Source organism: Schistocerca serialis, chromosome 3, assembly GCF_023864345.2.
Source record: "Schistocerca serialis cubense isolate TAMUIC-IGC-003099 chromosome 3, iqSchSeri2.2, whole genome shotgun sequence".
Classification (NCBI taxonomy): Eukaryota; Metazoa; Arthropoda; class Insecta; order Orthoptera; family Acrididae; genus Schistocerca; species Schistocerca serialis.
In genome coordinates, this window is record NC_064640.1 from 236,468,957 (window position 1) to 236,491,381 (window position 22,425).

At 36.6% G+C, this 22,425-nt stretch overlaps 1 protein-coding gene across 2 annotated transcripts in view; it reads left to right on the forward strand.

Moving 5' to 3' along the window:
- LOC126469985 (mucin-6-like) overlaps positions 1 to 22,425 on the forward strand; it is a 283,915-nt gene that overhangs the window by 249,954 nt on the left and 11,536 nt on the right. For both annotated transcript variants that reach the window (XM_050097429.1, XM_050097430.1), the window contains exons 11-13: positions 1,132 to 1,610; positions 6,415 to 6,540; positions 17,592 to 17,778. In XM_050097429.1, the coding sequence (XP_049953386.1) occupies positions 1,132 to 1,610; positions 6,415 to 6,540; positions 17,592 to 17,778 (792 nt within the window). The remainder of the gene's footprint in view (positions 1 to 1,131; positions 1,611 to 6,414; positions 6,541 to 17,591; positions 17,779 to 22,425) is intronic.

Below are 22,425 nucleotides of genomic sequence, written 5' to 3' on the forward strand. Positions count from 1 at the left end.
AATGTCACTCACACTTTAAAAGATATGAGCAAGCATTTTTTATTGGTTTGTCTGAGGAATTACTCCACACAACCACTTTAAAGTACAACAGTAATGAAAACTACAATGTGCTTTCAATAATAACAAAAATCATACTTTTGCGAATCAAATACTTTTTTATCTGTCCAAAAGCAACAGATATGCACCAATTGAGACTGTGTTTTGGTCTAATGAACTCATTATCAAGATGATATTAACCTTTAATCTTTCTTCCTTTTCTTGCTAATGTAATTCCTATCTAAATAATGGTATCTTCTTTAAAGTACTAACCCATACCTTTTTGTATGGTATTTCCCTGTAGATAAAGTATTGTGATATTGTGAAGTATGCTTGGAATACTAATTTTGCGTAGCCATTCCCAGACTTTTTGGCTTCAGTTCCATAGTTATTTTGAACACCTCTTTTCTGCAGAACCCTTAAGGTAATTTAAATTATTGTTTCTTCCCCTCTTTTTTGTATTCTGTTGTTTACATTTGGCAATGATGAAGCATGGTATGTAGTATTTAGAATAAGTGCCTTTACAGCTCTTACTCAACATATTGATTGGAAGTATACTTTCAGACTATTTTCTTGAGAAAGAATCAGTATGAATATCCCAATTCCATTTTTCTTTAATAATTTCACCCAGAAAATTTAATACACTTTACTTCTTTTTCAAAATTTCACTGACAGTGTGTAGTTCCATGCCAGTGTCACCAATCATTCACAAGTTGAATATTCCATGATAGATGTGCTGCTAATACTTACACTGGAATGGGTTTCATTGAAATACTGCATTATTTCATTTGGAACTTCGTTAATATGAATCTCTATTTCCTTATGGACATTATGCTCGTAAACTGTAAACACATAATTTGCATACAAAATTATTTTAAGTAGTATTTTGTGTTGTGAACATAAATAAGAAACACCAGTGGCTCAATTTTGTGTGTGTGTGTGTGTGTGTGTGTGTGTGTGTGTGTGTGTGTGTGTGTGTGTGTGTGTGTGTGTGTGTGTGTATGTTGGGGGGGGGGGGGGGGGGGGAGGATTACAATGGAAACATTTTCTTATCTTAAACATTACACACCAGTAATTTGAAATCTATGTTTTCAGATCAACTCTGCCATGTCAATGACACCATTCTCAGATGATGTCATGGGAGTAAATGTCAATGGACTGTACACAGTGGGTGGGTATGGTCCAGTGTTTGCCAATGTGACATTGCAGTTGGAAGAGACTGCAGAAACCCTGAGACCAGCTGTGAGGCATGATATCCGACGCCATCTGCTGGGAGCAATTCAGCGGAGGGGTAACAATGTGGGTGCCAGTGCATTGTGGGTGGATAGTCTGCCAGGAGCAGTAACTGATGTGCTTGATTTGGATGAGTGTAGTCATCCAGCATTACACGACTGCCATTCCTTGGCAGCATGTAGCAATGTGTTTGGCACATTTCGTTGTGTGTGTCCTAATGGGCTGCGAGACCCCTGGGCAGGTGATATGCATCATAGTGGACGAAAATGTGAAGCATGCCCACAGCAACATTGTAGTGGTCATGGGGAGTGCCGATTTGAAGGGAACCAGCAGGTTTGCCAGTAAGTAATGCATCAGTTTCTTCAAAGTCAGTATAATAATAATAATAATAATAATAATAATAAATACAGATTAAGCGTGGAATATACCAAGGAGACTCATTAAGTCATTTCTGGTTCTGCCTTGCTCTGAACCCACTATCCAACATGCTAAATAATACAAATTATGGATACAATATTACTGGAACATACCCACACAAAATCACACATTTGCTATACATGGATGATCTAAAACTACTGGCAGCAACAAATCAACAACTCAACCAATTACTGAAGATAACAGAAGTATTCATCAATGATATAAATATGGCTTTTGGAACATAAAAATGTAAGAAAAATCGCATAGTCAAGGGAAAACACAGTAAACAAGAAGATTACATATTGGATAACCACAGCGACTGCATAGAAGCGATGGAAAAAACAGATGCCTATAAATATCTAGGATACAGAAAAAAATAGGAATAGATAATACAAATATTAAAGAAGAACTAAAAGAAAAATATAGACAAAGACTAATAAAAATACTGAAAACAGTATTGACAGCAAGAAACAAGACAAAAGCTATAAATACTTATGCTATACCAATATTGACCTACTCATTTGGAGTAGTGAAATGGAGTAACACAGACCTAGAAGCACTCAGTACACTTACATGATCACAATGCCACAAATATAGAATACATCACATACATTCAGCAACAGAAAGATTCACATTAAGCAGAAAGGAAGGAGGAAGGGGATTTATCAACATAAAAAACCTACATTATGGACAGGTAGACAATTAAAGAAAATTCTTTCTAGAACGAGCAGAAACTAGCATTATACACAAAGCAATCACTCATATAAATACATCGGCTACACCACTGCAATTTCATAACCCCTTCTACAACCCTTTAGATCATGTAACATCAACAGATACGAAGAAAGTAAATTGGAAAAAGAAAACACTACATGGCAAGCACGCGTATCATCTAACACAGCCACACATCGATCAAGGCGCATCCAACACATGGCTAAGAAAAGGCAATATATACAGTGAGATGGAAGGATTCATGATTGCAATACAGGATCAAACAATAAACACTAGATATCACACCAAGCATATTATTAAAGATCCTAATACCACAACAGATAAATGCAGACTTTGCAAACAACAAATAGAAACAGTAGATCACGTCACAAGCAGATGTACAATACTAGCAAATACAGAATACCCCAGAAGACATGACAATGTAGAAAATAATACATCAACAGCTTGCCTTACAACATAAACTTATAAAACAACATGTTCCCACATACAAGTATGCACCACAAAATGTACTGGAGAATGATGAATACAAATTATACTGGAACAGAACCATTATAACAGATAAAACAACACCACACAACAAACCTGGGATCATACTCACCAATAAAAAGAAGAAATTAACACAACTAATCGAAATATCCATACACAATACAACAAATATACAAAAGAAAACAGGAGAAAAAATTGAAAAATACATCCAACTGGCTGAGGAAGTCAAAGACATGTGGCATCAGGATAAAGTTGACATTATACTAATTATACTATCAACTACAGGAGTCGTACCACACAATATCCACCAGTACATCAACGCAATACAGCTACATCCAAACTTATATATACAACTACAGAAATCTGTAATTATTGATACATGTTCAATTACCCGAAAGTTCCTAAATGCAATATAACATATACCGTACAGTTAAAAGGAAGTCATGGTTGATCAAGGTCCGCGTCACTTTCCATTTTTGACCAGACATAACGTCTGAGAAAAGAAAGAAATAATAATAATAATAATAATAATTATTATTATTATTATTATTAATACTTAATAATAATAAACTTGTTCACATATGTGAGAAGGAGGAAATATTATAGAAATTATTTTATGAGTTGTTTGTATCAACTCATGTGTGTCATCTATCTTGAAAGAAAATCATGTTTTCATGTAAGTTACTTACACTTCAATGAAGCAATAAGTAATATTGGCTTAGTTTCACACATTATTTTCCCTTCCATGAAACTGAATATTTATTTCCCTTCTGAAAGCTTATTTAGGTTGAAATTCTTGAATATATTTCCGCAAGACTATATTTACTCTTTTCTAGACCAGTATTTCTCTGAGGTATTTGTATCCCTAAAATAAATCTTGTTTCTTACTGGAATGAGATTTTCACTCTGCAGTGGAGTATGTGCTGATATGAAACTTCCTGGCAGATTAAAACTGTGTGCCGGACCGAGACTCGAACTCGGGACCTTTGCCTTTCGCGGGGAAGTGCTCAACCAACAGAGCTACCCAAGCCCGACTCACGCCACGTCCTCACAGCTTTAATTCCGCCAGTACTTCGTCTTCTACCTTCCAAACTTCACAGAAGCTCTCCTGCATACCTTGCAGAATTAGCTCTCCTGGAAGATAGGATATTGCAGAGACATGGCTTAGCCACAGCCTGGGGGTTGTTTCCAGAATGAGATTTTCTCTCTGCAGTGGAGTGTGTGCTGATATGAAACTTCCTGGCAGATTAAAACTGTGTGCCGGACCGAGACTCAAACTGGGGACCTTTGCCTTTCGCAGGCAAGTGCTCTACCAAGGTAGGAGACGAGGTACTGGCGGTTTGTTTCTTACTATTTGTTGCATCACACCTTTTCTTTTTAGTCTACTGATTAAATAAATCTGCCGCCATACATGAGGTCATGAAGACTAGTTAGTGTGATGTTGCTTGGCTGGGAAGTAGCCCCTTTAGCTCCTGCTGCTGGAATTAATTTTCATCACCAGTTACTTACTGGCCAACAAATGGAGAAGAGCTGGTGACACACAGTGTCTGATCACCAGACTGTGTTAAAGAAAGGAAGATTAGAGTTTAACATCTCATTGACAACAAGATCATCAAAGATGGAGCACAATCTCAGATTAGGGAAGGATGGGGAAAAAAATCAGCCATGCCCTTTTAAAGAAAACATCCTGGCATTTGGATTATATGATTTAGGGAACTCATGGAAAACCCAAATCTGAAGGTCTTAATGGGGATTTTAACCCTCATCCTCCCAAATGTCTGTTTAGTGTGCTAACCACAGTTCCACTTCACTTGGTAGACTTTGTTATAATATTATAGTTTATATTTCAAACATCTACTCTACATCTTATGGAGTGAGGATTTATAACACTACTGCTAATGATCCACCTCTGAGTGAGGGTATTAACCTTTGCAGCTTGACAGATGCTACTCAGAAGTATTTGGTTGCCTGGAAGAAGCTGATCACAGTTTGCTTTGCTTTTGATCTAAAATCATCTGTAACGACAAAAAATAACATAACATAGCATTGTACACATACTCATCAGATTTATCTTTACAATACAGATACACTAACATCATAACAGCTTCAGAGAATGCAATAGAAAACCATCTCCATAAGGTTCTTTCCCTTTGTAACAGTACAAGCTGCCTGAATAGTCCATACTGTTCATTGATGCAGAATGAAGAGGGGAAAACTCTTTACTCTCAGCTTATCCATTGTATTCATAACACTCTACATTATCGATATAAGAATTACCTTACAAGGAAGCTGGCCGAAGTGGCCGTGCGGTTAAAGGCGCTGCAGTCTGGAACCGCAAGACCGCTACGGTCGCAGGTTCGAATCCTGCCTCGGGCATGGATGTTTGTGATGTCCTTAGGTTAGTTAGGTTTAACTAGTTCTAAGTTCTAGGGGACTAATGACCTCAGCAGTTGAGTCCCATAGTGCTCAGAGCCATTTGAACCATTGAACCTTACAAGGAAAACTGAATTACTGATCAGGGTGGCAGAACTATCTTGTTTACACTCAAGAAGAGAGAGAAGTAGCAACGGCATACTCCTCGTATCTTTATAGGCCGAGTGTAGGCATGTGCTTGACATCAGGCCGCACTGAAATATTGATCAGCACTTTAGTTTGACTTTCATCACACGCACTGTAACTTTGACAGGATTTATTCATAACAATATGATGTGAATCCACATCTTGCCTAGATAAACTGGTGATCTTTTGAATTCTGATGCCTCATTTTTGCATAAAAACTTAATATACTGTTCATTTTTTGAAACTTCTTCTTTAAGTTTCTCCATTATCATAGAAGAATGCACATGTTTGACAAACACTGTGACATTTTATAGAGTTCATATCTCATTACATTCTTCATAGTATCATAGAAATTGCTGCCTGATAGCACCCATATGCAAATCATCAAGGGAACATTTATTGTGACCATTCTGTTTCTTTTTCTTTCAGGCAGATATACCAATTCAACTTCATTTGACTTTATGTCCCACCTTCTATAAATTCTGTACAATTTATTTGCTCAGCTACATAATACATCATTTTGCACATATGCTTTGTCACTTCTCTTTTGACATAGGCATCTTTCTTATTATCAGTTATTTTAGTGATTTTAATAGCAAGATTTTGTGACAGAGCCTAAACACTTTTTGTAATCACTTTGAAGAGGAATACAGTTTGTTTTGTTGAGAAATAAATAACCTGCATAAATTTTTTCCAGTCCCCAAAGACTAACTTAGTTTCCATATGAAATACCTTCTTTGTCTTTCGAATCATATTCTGTACACTTGATTTTATTTTATGTTTTTTATAAGTGTGAGCAATGTGTTTTCTGTAATATTTTTTCAATGTTTGTCATAAGATAAGTGATCCAGTTCTTCTGTCAACTCAGAAATTGTTGTGTTTCCAGGTAGTTCACTGATGTATGTTTACTTTTATGTCACTTATTCATATATGTGTAATTTTGCTTTGCAGCTGTACAGGAAACTTCTATGGATCTCAGTGTGAGATAGATGGAGAAGTCCTCGGAGTTGCAGTTGGAGCATCTTTAGCAGCCCTTGTAATAATAGTTCTCACCTTAGTATTCCTTTGTATGTGGAGGTTAGTGAATGTGATGTATATATATATATATAATTAATATAATTAACGTATTGATTTTTAGTTTGCTCCACAGTTATGCTTTTGAATTGAGAAAAGTCTGAACATTATAAGTGAAAAATAATAACACCAAAGAGATTACACAATAACATAGCTGCAGATCTTCAGAAGTGGCTGTCAGTAATCACATGGCAAACATGGAAGTGGGTTTGTGGACTCTCCCTTGGAAAATTTTAGGAGAGGGTATCTTAGTGTTTAATGTCCCATCAACATCAAAGTCATTTAGAGATGGATCATGTCAAGGATGGGGAAGGAAAATGGCCATGCCCTTTCAAAGGAACCATCCTAGCATTTTCTGGGAGCGATTTAATCAGAAAATTTTAAAAATTAGAATTGTGTTTTAGGCCTTTAAACACTCACACTTTCTAGCCCTAAGTAAAGTGGATTTTCCAGCAATTCAAATAATTGTAAAATAAAGAATCAGGTTAAGTGGAAAAAGCTAAAAAATCAGTTTAGTAAACATAAAGGTGCTTTAGAAACATTTCTGTAATTTACAAATACTTGAAAATCAACTCATTTATGTGTCTCAAATTATTAATTAAAAGGAAAGTAAAACAAGTAAACAAAATCCGCATGCATCATGAAACGAGAGGCCTGTCTTCAGTGTTTTATACAAAAATATTTACAAGTCTTTCTCATCCACTGCCTTTTCTTCCTGGATCTGCTCTACTTGTACAATACAGAAGCTTCACTTCTGACTGATAATATCTCTTGAGTGACAATCTTGTTGCACTCTTCACAGTCTGACTCTGAGTCTCCGAAAAATTATTTTGGTAACATGCTCTTCCTTAAGATAAATGGTTCATTTTACTGATGATAAAGGCAGTCAATGTTCCTGTATTCATACTAGATCAAAATTCAGTTCTGTTTTTCCTAACAGTACTAAAAACTCTCTCACAGGCAGCATTACTATGAGGCATAAGCAGTAATGCAAGCATAAATTTGCTAAGTGGTGTATACTTTTTAATGTCTGATGCATTAAATATAGCAGATATCTTGTGCCAATCAGTATCAGCTCTATCTTCTTCCACTATTCCAAAGTCATCAAACTGGTATCTCGAAAACTCTCAATTCTAATGTGTTTCTTTTCACAATCACTCAGAACACCAGGAAATAGCTCATTAAGCTTTACAATTGATACTAAAGGTTTTCTTTTTCTGGATCCAATGTCTATAACTTCTAAGTTTTTTGTGAGTCATAATATTGTGGAAATTTTTCTTTGACACAATTACATGAGTTGATGAAAAATGTTCTGACATCATCATAAAATTTTGTGAATACAGATTTTTCAAGCTTGGTATGATGAATGAAGCTTCTAGTGTCTACGCCAATGACTATATCTTCACCCCTTTGTGTTGTTTACTTGTTTGAAATTTTAGTTCCAGCAGACTGCAAGAAGTAGGTACTGCAGAAGGATTGATGAATCTAATAATCAGACCTGTAAATAATTTATTTAGGATGCTATGAAGTCTATGAATTACTGGCTCTTCTTTCTGAAAGATTATTACACAAGGAAAGAAGAAGTAGCTTAGTTATGGATCTCTTAGAATAGGGTGCACTCTAGATATGTAAGAGGTGTTTACATTTTTTTAGGCATCATCATTGAAAAATTTTACAAGAGGTTTGCACTGTTCCATTATTCTTTCTATTGACAGGAGCAGAGAGAGCCATCTTGTACAAACGTAATTCAGTATTTTATGGGGTTTAGTGTCATATATATCTTGACAAAGTTTAAAAGTAATTTCTTAGTACCTCTCCATATCTCCATAATGAAGGTGATAAATCCATAATAATTACAGAGAATCCGTAATAGTTGCCTGCTATGTAATAAGTTTAGGAAAACATCTTTTTTCAAGCACACCACAATTACTTCACTATATTCTTTATCTTCCTAAATTAATAGATATTTGAGTATATTGATGCTAATTTAAATTGTTGTGTATTTGAGATATATCATCAGGGTGAATACACTTTGGAACATCCAGGAAATCTGGGATTTTTTTTATCCGGGAGAAAACCAGGAAAAACCTGTACATTTTTTAGAATTCCAGGAATTTTTTGTTGTTTTAGTCTTGAGTTAAATTTTTAGAATTTTGACTGGTAAGAACTGATAGCCAACCAAAGAATTTTACTGTATTCCACTACTGCTGAATAATACTGCAGCAATAAAACATAAATGACAGATAAAACCAAAATAAAACTTAAGTTGCAAAGGAAATGTGCCATTTACAACAACGAAACACAGTGTACACACAAGCGCCTGCCTAAAGCAAAATGTGTCAAAGGCTTTAGGTCAAACACAATAGAATACTTCATAACAGCAAACTATGTCTGATAAGCATGATGTTATAATTCTTAACATTAAGTTCATTTTGAGCTGTTGCCAGTGGGCTCATTCGCATGCGCAATTGAGTTGCATATGAGAAGTACCTTCTGCTTCTGGATACTTTAAGTGTAGCTACAACAGTAGCAAGAAGCAGTCATGCTACCCAGAAAAAAATTTCTAGCACACCTATGCTGACAGATTCACACATGCACAGAGCAGTCTGGGTTGCAGTGGGGAGTGGGATAGTGACCCATGTTTACGCTTAGTGATTTTACTGCTATTCTTCGTTTACAGTTCACACATCAAATGAAAACAAAACTGATTTCTGTTGCCGGGAGCTATCAAGTAAATTAAAATACATTTACGTAATTATGGAGGGCTAAAATATGTTATTAGTTTCATTTTTCTGATTTCATTTTATTTCCACATTTTTGGTATCAAGCATTGATTGCCTTGCACAACAACTAAGTTATTTTTATCAATTTGCTAAATAAATGTTGCTTTTATTAGTCTTTTCCACAGATGAAGTCAATTTATAAGAAATGAATTTTTTCATTCCACACTATTGGCTAGTTTCAACTTTTCACTGAATTTCAAGTGCACGTTTTCATCTTCTGGCAGGTATGGCATTATGTCATAATAAAGAACCAAACATGAGACAATACAGTACTAGTACTCCAAGAAAATTTGCATCCCAAAAAGTGCACTGAAAAGCTTAATATCAGGTTGGGGCCTACTTCGATGTAAATCTGGATGTATGAATGTGTCCTTTGAGCTGAATTATGCTTTTTAGAATGGTTTATGAAATTCCTATGCTCATGGAGTATCGTCGGATGTCCTATTTCTTTTATAACATCATATAAGAACTCTTAATGCTATATGTGTATGAACATAGGGGCTTCCTACGTCATCATAGCTGCCTATGCACAACCTGTTTTCTGGAACTCTCTGGGAGCTGCTGAAACGAACCCATGCCAAAGAGGTCATGGGAAAATATTGAGAATGGTTCTTCGAAAAGCATTATTTTCAAAGGAAATTTCCTTTTAGAGAGAAAAATGAATTATGTTATGTGTGAGAATGTACAATGAATTTCTTAAATCACAGAGCATTTGACATCTCATAACACTTTGAGCACCAACCACTTGGAATAATTTTGAGCCCAGACATTAATGTCATTGTTTAAAATTTTTCTGGCACATTTTTGTGATGTATCTTAAAGTGTAACAATGCTAAAAAGAACAATATTATATGTGGAAGCTTAGTTTTGCTTGTAGCTATACTATGTACATTAATTTAAACCATTAAGTTTCCCTATTTGTGTATTTACGCTACGTAGCAGTGATATTGCTATTGGATGACTACATCACACGTCCTATGCTCTGAATATATGCTGTCATTTGCTGGTGAGATCATGTGACATGACCTATGATTGGGTTACAATAGCGCATTGCAATCTCTATTTCAATGCTTTGGAAATCAACATGTTGTGTTTGGTGGAATTCAAATTTATACTTTCGTAATATGAAAATATGCATTGTATTGTAATATGAAATATGCACTATGCATGTTGCTGCACATCAAAGATCTTTCCAAAGCACATTTCTTTCCCTTTTTCTTTTTCGCGTACCGAGTTTTTAAAATGACAGGAAGGTCTATGCTGGTGTATGAAACCTTTACCATTCAAAGGATTGATGTTTTTACTCCGAGGGAAATTACACTGTTGCTTATCATGGAAAAAATGTGTTTTCACCTTGGAAAAAGCATATTTTCAGGTGAGATAAAGTGCTTTATTAACCGGGAGATCCAGGAAAAATCCAGAATTTTTTTTTCTTGTCTGTGTACACATCCTGATCATGTTAGTACAAATCTCATAACTGCAGATCACTGACTTATTAACATTTGACTTTTACACAAATAATACAGCTTACAATGCATACAAGTAGTGAGAAATTTCTCAGATTTTATATTACTGTAGTCAGCACATTTTTCTCGTGTTACACAAATAGTAAGCAGTACTGGCTCCTTTTTCTATTTTTTAAAAAGTGTTCAATTTCTTTAGAGCAAAATGCTCTATGTAAAACGTAAAATCTGAGAAATTTCTCACTACTTGTATGCACTGTAAGCTGTATTATTTGTGTAAAATTCAAATGTTAATAAGTCAGTGATCTGCATTTATGAGATTTGTACTAACATGATCAGGGTGTGTACGCAGACAAGAAAAAAATTCATTAGAAATATCATGGTAGATGGCACTATCTACATGAAATATATTTCCAATCTTATTCCTTACATGTTAGTATCAAAAATGGGAGGGTGTCCTCAGTTCACTTGCTGCATTGGAGTTTCTTGTGCTGTGGTATTTTTGCTTCTACAAGCACATTTTTGAGAGCTGTTCACATTAGTTTTGAGTCAATCTAGCTTACATCAGTGCAAATTATTCATCAAAATGAGTAAAGTAAGTAATTTGTTTATGCCAATTAATAAAGAAAAGGAAGGCTGAAGAAGTGGAAATTGTTGAACCTACACTTGTACAAGATAGTAAAGATTCTCATTATGACTGGTCTGAATATTAGACAATGTTGCAGAAAAAAATACTTTTGTAAGATAAATAAAATCTTTTGGGTTATAAATTATACTGAGATGTGGGAACTCGAGCCATTGATAAATGGATGGGAATGAAAATTTTAGTAGAGGGCACAGTGTGTGTGGCACAAAGCATGCCAAAAAATAACATCTGAAGGAAAAAATTAAATACCAAAGAAAGTTTTCTTAAGTACTTCATCTCACAACAAAGAAGCAAAGTTGTGATGAGAAATCAGTCATTTAACAACTCTGAAGACAAAATAAATTTAGATGTCCTTAATGGTGTAGATGTGGGATATATTTACTCTACAAATGCATGCATTAACATTGTGAGCCACATCACAAATGAAATTAGAAAAAGGACAAAGTGCAATTACTTACTCATGAATCAACAACTGTGAGTAACAGATACACACTCATGGGTGTTATTCATGTAGTTTTTCCTAAATTTTCAGCTCTATTCAGTCTTTTCCTTGATGTAATAGGATTATCATATGCAGCTGCAATACAATAAGAAGGCTTATACAAGAGAAGTTTCCTTCTATTGTTTTCTGGCACTGTAGCAACCATCTCCTTGAGTTGTCTGTTAGTGACGCAGTGAAGAGAGTGACAGGAGTAAACTGCTTCAAGGGTTTCATGGACAAACTTCATGTAACTCATCATGCTTCAACTAAGAATGCTAGAGAGCTACAGAACTGTGTAGTGACTCCTGAGCTCCAGTTTCTTAAAATTGGCAGAATTTTAAGCACTCACTTGGTTGAACCTACACTCATGCTCATAAATTAAGTATAATTTCAAAATGTGGTTCCACACAATGTGGCACAACACAAAACTGGTGCAAATAGCATAGGCACATAGGGAACACACACGACACAGATCTGCAAGTCCACGGTATTGGTGATAAGTTGAGAAAACCGTCCTGAAACATGTGTGCTACAAAATGCCACTGTTTCCTGAGCATGTACCCCAACATCAATATGGGATATGATCACTATACACACGTACACAGGCCACATAATGGGTTGGCATACTCTGGATCTGGTGGTCGAGCAGCTGCTGGGTTATAGCCTCCCAATCTTGCACCAGTGCCTGTCGGAGCTCCGGAAATGTCCTAGGGGTTTGAAGAGGTGCAGCGATATGTCAACAGAGAGCATCCCAGACCTGATCAATTGGGTTTAGTTCTGGAGAACAGGCAGGCCACTCCATTTGCCTGATATCTTCTGTTTCAAGGTACTCCTCCATGATGGAAGCTTGGTGGGGCCATGCGTTATCATCCATCAGGAGGAAGGTGGGACCCACCGCACCCCTGAAAATACGGACATACTGGTGCAAAATGACATCGTGATACACCTGACCTGTTACAGTTCCTCTGTCAAAGACATGCAGGGGTGTACGTTCACCAAGCATAATGCCCCCTCCCCCCCCCAACCCCCCCCCCCCCCCCCACCCACACACACACCATCAAACCACTAGCTCCATACAGGTCCCTTTCAAGGACAGTAAGGGGCTGGTAACTGGTTCCTGGTTCATGCCAGATGAAAACCTGGCAGGAATCACTGGTTGGTTGGTTGGTTGGTTGGTTTTGGGGGAAGGAGACCAGACAGTGAGGTCATCGGTCTCACTGGATTAGGGAAGGATGGGGAAGGAAGTCGGCCGTGCCCTTTGAAAGGAACCATCCCGGCATTTGCCTGGAGCGATTTAGGGAAATCACGGAAAACCTAAATCAGGATGGCCGGACGCGGGATTGAACCGCCGTCCTTCCGAATGCGAGCCCAGTGTCTAACCACTGCGCCACCTCGCTCGGTGCAGGAATCACTGTTCAGACTATTTCTGGACTCGTCCGTGAACATAACCTGGGACCACTGTTCCAATCAAAATGTACTGTGTTCTTGACACCAGGCTTCATGGGCTCTCCTGTGCCCAGGGGTCACTGGAATGCACCTTCCAGGTCTATGGGTGAATAAACCATGTCTGTTCAGTTGTCTGTAGACTGTGTGTCGGTTGCAGTAAGGTCCCGAGCAAGGCTACTTGCAGTTCTCCGTGGCCGTCTGCGGGCACTGATGGGGAGATATCGGACTTCTTGTGGCGTTGTACACTGTGGACATCCCGTACTGTAGCTCCTGAACACGTTTCCTGTCTGCTGGAATTGTTACCATAATTTGAGATCACACTTTGTGGCACACAGAGGGCCCGTGCTATGGCCTGCTGTGTTTGACCAGCCTCCAATTGCCCTAGTATTCTACCCCTCATAACATCATTAATATTTGTACTTTGAGCCATTTTCAACACACAGTCACCATTAGCACTTCTGAAAACGTCTGCACACTTACCCGCTGCACCGTACTCTGACATGCACCATTACACCTCTGCATATGTGGACTGCTGCCAGCGCCACCGTGCGTTGACTGCAGGTCAAATACACCACATGGTCATACCCCTAAGGTGGTTTAAACCTGCAAACTGCCCATCAGAGCATTGTTTCACCATGTATCTACATTACCCTTAATTTATGAGCATGAGTGTAGCTTTCACACTGTTTCTGCATTGTGGCAAGACTGTGAAGCCCTCATCCACCTTATTCAGGAGGTAAAAGAAGACAGTAAAAGAAGCAGAACAGATTGTTACCTTTAAGAGGGTCTTTTTGAAAAAAAAAAAAAAAAAAAAAGACATAATGCCAGTTTGTTCTTGATTTGGACCTTGTGTGTGATACTTTCCAAGAACATAGTGAACTAAGTCTAAATCTGCAAGAGAGATTTATTGACTTGTATAAAGCACACAGGAGGATAATGAATTCTGTCCATATTTTTGAAGAAATAATTGAAAATTCTGGTCCAAACTACAGTACCTTTCGTTAAAGTAAGGAGACCATGAAACTCAAAAGGACCAAACTCTGCAAAAATGAAACACAGTTCTACAATTAATTCATCTGATTTTTATAAAAGTTTGAAAGAAGCTGTAGGTAAATTCTGATTTAAGGAGATGATGTTAATTTTTCTGAAAGCACCAAGATTTTAAATTAGTGACCAGAAAACCCTGGCAAGCATCTTACATTTGGTGAAGCTGAAATTAGGAGCTTAGCCCACAAGATTCACTTAAATAAAAGAGAAATGCTTCATGGTTTTTGTGAATATCTTCAAGAAAATAAGTTCCCATACCTACTACTTCCTCTGAAGCGCACTTTGGGCACAATTGCAATGTTTTCCATAGAATGGAGAGAAAATCTCAAATGACTCTTATAGTTACTTCATCTAGCTCATCTATGCTTGCACAAACAACTTCTGCACTCCTGTTCATCAGGATGATATGGCCTCCTCTCAATCAGTTGAAACCTAACAAATGTGTAGATCTATGGCTGCACCACTTTTGTTATTATGCAGTTGATAGCAAAAGTAAGGAATGGTCTATAAACAAGGAGTGTACATTGGAGAATATGTTAAAGTTGTGGAAGTTGTTGGAATAACACCTCCTTTGTGAGCACCAGCACCTTTTTTTTCCAGAGAAAAATCACTGGTTGTTATAGCTGAACTCTTGTCTGCTAATCTCTTCATGTATGTTGCTTTTGTTCAAGAAACATATCAGTTTATTATAATAAAAACTACTTTTTTTGCCCAAAGCATTAATGTAACAGTCCAAAAACCATTTACACTTCATTAGATCAATTGCAGATACTTAGTTTAAGATATTGTCAGAACACTCAGGTAGAAATTATCACAGTGTACAGCTACAGCAATGTCAGACCAACAGTATTTCAATTTATCTCTGTAACTATTGTTTATTCCATATGTAAAATGGAAAGATGATAGCATAAAGATATCAATATAAACTACTATGCTAGTTTAGAAATGTTTCCATTTACATCTTAATATTTGCATTTATAGGGAGCAATTATTTCTATCTTTCTGTAATGAATTATCTTAGTGCCTGCAAATGAGTCCAGTGTCTCAAACAATAAACCTCCTCATGGTATTACATGTTTGATTCAGCAAAAACTGCATATCTGGTGGGATTTCATGAAATATGAGGCCTGTTCAAAGAATTCCGGAACGTTCATAATTTTGCACCAATGGCATGTTAGTGCGAAATGCGGTTGGCATCCCTGCACATGCCTGTACTTAATGTGTAACTGCCAGAAGTTTTATTGTTGTATGTCTGTTAGTTATTGTTCAGTGCTGTACTGAGTAGAACATTGTGTCACACAGTTTGCGAATTTCGAGACGGCAGAGTTAGAGCAGCAACGCGTCTGCATTACATTTTGCATGAAAACATTTATAGAGACATACCCACTGATGCAGGAAGCCTAAAATAATGAGTGCTTAAGCTGTACCCAGTGTTGTTAATGGTTCTGAAGTTGTGAATGGTTCTGAAGTTAAACATGACCCTCGTGCAAGACGCTCTCTGACGTTTACCAATGACACTCATGTCAGGAACGTCAACAAAGTCCTGTGTGATTATCGAAAACTGACTCTATGAGAGATTGCTGAAGAATGTAACATTTCAGTTGGATCATGTTGTAATCCTGACACTGCATTCTGTTGTGACTGAGTTCATCCCACGGCTTATTAGTCATGACCAGAAAGACCTTTGACTCACAATCCGTGAAGAACTTTTGGTTCATATAAATGAGAATAACATGTTTCTTAAGAGAATCATGACTGGTGATGAGACATGGGTATATGGTTATTATGTTGAGACCAAGGTTCAGTCTTCACAATGGGTTGGCAAAGGTTCTCGAAGACCAAAAAATGCTCGTCATGTCAGGTCAAATGTCAAAGCCATGATGATAGTTTGAAGGATTAGTTCATCATGAATTTGTACCACAGGGTCAAATAGTTAATTGATGATACTATCATGATGTGCTGTGGTGCTTGCGAGAAAATGTGAGAAGGAAAGGGCCTGAAATGTGGCAAGACAATTCATCACAATAACACGCCTGCACATTCATCCCTGTTGGTGCGTGACTGTTGCACAGAAAACAAAATTACTGCACTGCCTCAGTCTCTGTACTCTCCAGATCTGGCCTCTGTGGTTGAGATTCATTGGGAGAGTCCTTAGAAAATGTAGTACATCAACAAAGGAGGTGGCTTGCAAAACACTCGTTCGGCCTATACTTGAGTATTGCTCATCAGTGTGGGATCCGTACCACGTCGGGTTGACAGAGGAGATAGAGAAGATCCAAAGAAGAGCGGCGCGTTTCGTCACAGGGTTATTTGGTAAGCGTGATAGTGTTACGGAGATGTTTAGCAAACTCAAGTGGCAGACTCTTCAAGAGAGGCACTCTGCATCATGGTGTAGCTTGCTGTCCAGGTTTCGAGAGGGTGCGTTTCTGGATGAGGTATCAAATATATTGTTTCCCCCTACTTATACCTCCCGAGGAGTTCACGAATGTAAAATTAGAGAGATTTGAGTGCGCACGGAGGCTTTCTGGCAGTCATTCTTCGCACGAACCATACGCGAGTGGAACAGGAAAGGGAGGTAATGACAGTGGCATGTAAAGTGCCCTCCGCCACACACCGTTGGGTGGCTTGCGGAGTAAAATTGTAGATGTAGATGTAGATGAAAGTAAAAATAGATGCACAGGGTGCCACACCTTAGATTTACTGTTTTCTTATTCTAAGTTTTTATTTATGTAACACTTTTTTTCAGGTTTGATTGTTAAAATATTTATAATAATAAAAAATATATGTATAAGTAACACAAGTTTTTTTCTTAATTTTTACAGTGCAATATCACTATTATGAATAACATTCTTATTGAAAAGTCTACAGCAATGTATATTGCTAATAATGGACAAAAAGTTTGTTTGTATAAGGTTGTTTCTGGACATTACATTTCACAACATGTTTGAAAATGAGTGAGCATCAGATGTCCCAGAATCCAAAATTTTTGATAATAAGCTTTTGTTTACTAAGCCAACAGTAACAGTGTATTAAAACATCACACACACAGTATAAAATAGTGGCAATATTTTTGGCAAAGTGAAACATCTTCTTATATGCCTAGAGAGGGAGGGCTAAATGACTTTGGGTTAGTTTTTATACTTCCAGCTTTTAAAGATGACGTGATATGTGATGAACTTTTTCTCCAGTCGTCGCTGGAGCAAGGAGCAGAAGACAGTAACTGGAGTAGGGTCGCCTGTCTTTGATTATATGGGAGCTGCAGGCAGTGCTGTGAAAACTCCATCTGTTGGTGCTCCACCTTACCAAGTGACTCTTGAAGACAGACTGCGATGGGCTCAGTTAGCAGGTGCAATGGCACAAGCCAACCATTACACCGTAAGTACTCTTCTTTTACTTTACAATGTTGTTTAAAATAAAATATGTTGTCTTATATGTGAATTCATCTCAGAAGATTCATTGCACAAAAACATCTGTATCATGAACATCAATGTCTTGCTAAAGAATTACCAAGATTCATTTTATGATAAAAAACACGACAAGGGACATTCCCAAGTGTAAATAAATACATATCTTTTTGTTTGTCCCAATGTCACTTTTAAAGGGTGGAACATACAACTTGGCATATTAGATGTAGAGTGAATATCTTCAGAATGATTATATATGAAAAATGTTTTTATTTACAAACTGATGTGTAATTAACATTCTTGAAAACTGCATAATCAACTTTTGTAATAATCTGAATTTTTGAAAAGTAACCCACCACATTTAATTAATTTTGAAATATGAAAACTTGTGTTACAACATAAATAAAAGAAACTTTCAAGTCACACACATCCATGTGTAATAGAGTTGGTTTCTAAAGTACCATATTGAAAAATAAGCTGTACACAATGTGGTGTCAGAGTACTTTCTACATGCCTAATTAAAATATCTAAACATTCATCATTATTATAATTCTTTGTTTACTTATAGTTGTTGGATATTTTAAACTGATGGTTATTTTATGTTTTACATTTATGTTTTTTAGATTACTACTTCACATACATGCATTTTGTTAACTGAAAATAATAATTAACACTTTATTATGATACAAAATCATTACAGTAATAATAATCTGTAAAAAAAATGCTTAAAACATCTTTTTAACATCTTGTATATAAAATGAACAAAATTTCTTCACATAATATACACGATGTAGAACACAATATAAAACAAAATTCAGCAGGATTCTTAATTGCCTATATAGTCTGCTTTGTATTAGCTATATTTCAGTACATTGTTAAGTCTTGGTGAAGAGAATTGACTATATACTAGTGACTGCAGCTTGATTATATTGTTTCTCAAGTGGAGATTGACATCATAATCATTCAACAGGACAAGATCTGAAAATCTTCTCACAAAGTTCTTCCAGCATTGAATACCATATAGGTCCAATGGCTTTACCTGTGCCATTGAGCCTTTTGGGATCTTGTCCTTGGGTATGACACTCAAAGTGTTTTTTCACACTGATTCTTGTGACAGCACCAAAACTTGGTAAGTAAATTTCTGACCAGGTCAAAAGAAGTGTGAAAGAGGTTTTCTTTTCCACTGAGGGAGAAAAATCTGTGTTATTGTTAGATTCTTGGGGTAGTCAATGTGGGGAAAAATAGATAGAGCATCATACCTGAGGACAATGGACTTGTTTATCTGGTGATCACAAAGGGCTTGACAGCACAAGTACAGCCGCATGATGTACATGACTTTCAATGTTGGAAGAATTTCATGAGAAGATTTTTGGATGTAGTTCTCTTGCATAATTATGATGTCAGTCTCTACTTGAGAAACAGTATTATCAAGCTGCAGTCACTAGTCCATAATTATTATTCTCTTGATCCAAACTTACCAATGTACTGAAATATGCCTGATACAAATCAATCACCCACAACAATTTGAAATCCTGCTAAATTTTATTTTGTGTCATATTCTCCATGTTTATTTTATGTGCATGGTGGCATAGCCTATAAAGTTTCCCCCTTCCCATTCCTTGTGTGTAGGGACTCTGTTTCCTTGTTTGTTACTCCATTTGGTTTTTATCAGGGTGTTTTCAGACTTTTGGACCACCCTGTAGAGAATAATAACAGCCCTATTACATTTCCCTGCGGCATGGGGATGGAACTGTGTTATGAATGCATCAGAAAACATAATGGCAGAAAAGTATTCAGAATAAGCAGTCCTAAAAGACATAACACATGCAGTCCTCTTCATTTGTGTCTCTATGAACCAGTTTTCTGCACTTTATTCTTTTTCAGCAGCTAATTTTCTCCTCTGAATTTTGGATATAACATATTAGGAAGATAGTGAAAGGGCTCTAGAGCTTTTTTTGTTACATTCTGATGGGGCTCATTATGAGGACTTTCTAAAAGATCAATTCATAGTTCAACAACCGTGCAATATATGTACTGTATGCCTGAAAACCTCTGACAGTTGTCAAAGAAGATAATTGGCATCTTTATAAGTTATAACATTGTCCAAGATTTTGCTAATGTTAGCATGGGCTTATTCAGAGTTATCTGTTACAACCATGTTCTTATGCAAAGGATTCTGATAATTGTGCAAGTTGCTGGTTGCCAGCATAAGAACTGAATTATTTAATTTTTAATACAAGAAAACAATAAAATTCCAGTTTAACCCACTGGGTTGAGTTTTTTTTTAATAGCCAAGTTTTTCTCAACCTTGATAGAAACCTGCAGATAGAAAAGGAGAAGCAGATTTGCTTTTATCCATCAATCCCACTGAGCTGAAACAAGTAAAGAACTGCACTACATAATGTCAGTTATGGCTTAAAGTTGAATTGATCTTTGCATTCAGACCTGCTCGCAAAGCAATGCTACTGAAGCACCTCATGCTTCACAAAATGCAATCTAGTGGTGATGTGACACAACATCTTACTGAATTATTTGATGCTGTGGACAAGTTACAAGCAATGTATGTTGACACAAATGGTGATTTATTGTGAATAATGCTGCTCTACAGTCCTCCAAATATCTATGACAGTTTTAAATGTGCTATTGAACCCCATGACAATCTACCAGATGTCAAGACTCTAAAAGTAACAATCTGTGAGGAACACAATGCAAGGATTCAGAAAGACAGCTATGGTGCAAGTGGCATGATGTTTGTTAAACTGGGTACTTGCACCGGGGTGGGTTAAAAAAATCATTCATCGTATTGTTCAAAATAAACATCCACCTACCTCAGTTCAATGTCCCTTCACTCTGTAAGCATAGACTTACTAGACGACAAAAAAGCAGCACTGAAGAAAATGCCACCTGATATCTTTCCTGCAAAGTCCGCGTTAACTCTAGCAGTATTTCAGTTCTTGCAATCTCACATATATCTAGATTTCGGGTAGTGATATGGTGCATTTTTTCTCACAGTAAATGTTCAAAAAATTTGTAGATAAGCCTTTTTATTGCTTCTAGCACACATGAAAATGGGCTATCAAGTCTGCATTTACCTAACTAACATATCTATAGTTTTCTGTTCACAGTTCATACAACCAATTTCACATGCAAAGCAGCCAGAAATTTACACAAGTCTGACCCAATTGATGACATGATCTCACAGTCACAGATCCACTACTATAAATTGAGTTTCACATTCAGTCCATTTCTTTAGGTTTCTTTAAAAGAAACTGCTCGCCAAATACTCCATAACTGAATACAGGATACACCACATGGAATTTTCATAAAGGCCAAAAGTTCACACGTGACACTCTTGAAACTCCAAACTTTCATTAAACTGTTCGTAACTACATCAGCATTAGTCACAACATTTATTAAATGTGAGGAACTGAATATTCCATCATTTTACACATAATGAGAATCATCACATTTAACATGTCCTTCCGCATCCGAAGCTGGAGAGCGACTCTCCCGATGCTGCCTCACTCACAGCATATCTAACTAGTTGTGGGTGGGTACTACTTAATTCTGATTGGTTGATTAGTCTGACAGACAAATCAGAATGGTCCTTCAAGATCATTCTCATGGCAAAACTCGCCTAAGCCAATCACTGTTCAGAAAGTAATTTATGTCATCCCAAAATGCAAATACTAACACAATGTTTAATAAAAAAAGAAATGAAATAAAATTAATCTTGAAAATAATTTAGAAAACGATTGCACTTTAAACTGATATTCTGGCTGCCTTCTTACAAAAGCAATCACCCCTAGTCATACGTCATCAGCAGTGTGGGTAAATTACATATTTCCCATGTTCCAATTACATAATGTTGTACATAATATAATATTGAATTTTTTCGTATGTTCCACACACACCCTCTCACTCATTCTCATTTATTCACGCAACAACATAATAAACAGATACTAGTTTCTTCTGAATTTTTATACTACAAAATGAAGGATAATTAAAGTTTTGAGAATAAAAATCCAAACTAATTGATTTGATATATTGAGAACTCTGAATGATTTCAAATGGTAACAAAAGACAAACTGTAATCATTCCTAACTGAATTTTTCACCCTGAGTGTCTGTTTGGTGGTTTTTAGGCAATTTTCTCAGTCTCCAAAACTATTATATGTACAGCTTTGAAATTTGGAGGAGATCTTCTGAATAACAAAAAATAGTATACCAAGTTTGAAAATAATCAGTTAATATTTAATATGTTTTATTTAGATTCATAGGGGTTATGAATATACAGTCATTCTAAGTTACACAGAAGCCCATTCTCACACTGGCTAGTAGGGGCAGATATGCTATGAGTCATGGCTAAGACACAAGTGAGCAGCCTCTTGTACGTTCACCGGGCTCCATGTCTAGGTATCTTACTGCAATAAATGTTATCCCATAATAACTTGTGGCGTCACATACTGGTAATCATTCTGTGAGCAATCCAGAAAGTACTACGAGTGACAGTGACAAATGAGAACAAAAATCAAAACAAAAACAAAAAAACGAAAATCAGTGTACAAATGCACCTTTTGTAACAAGAAGGGGCAGAAACAATATGTGTGTTTTTCAAG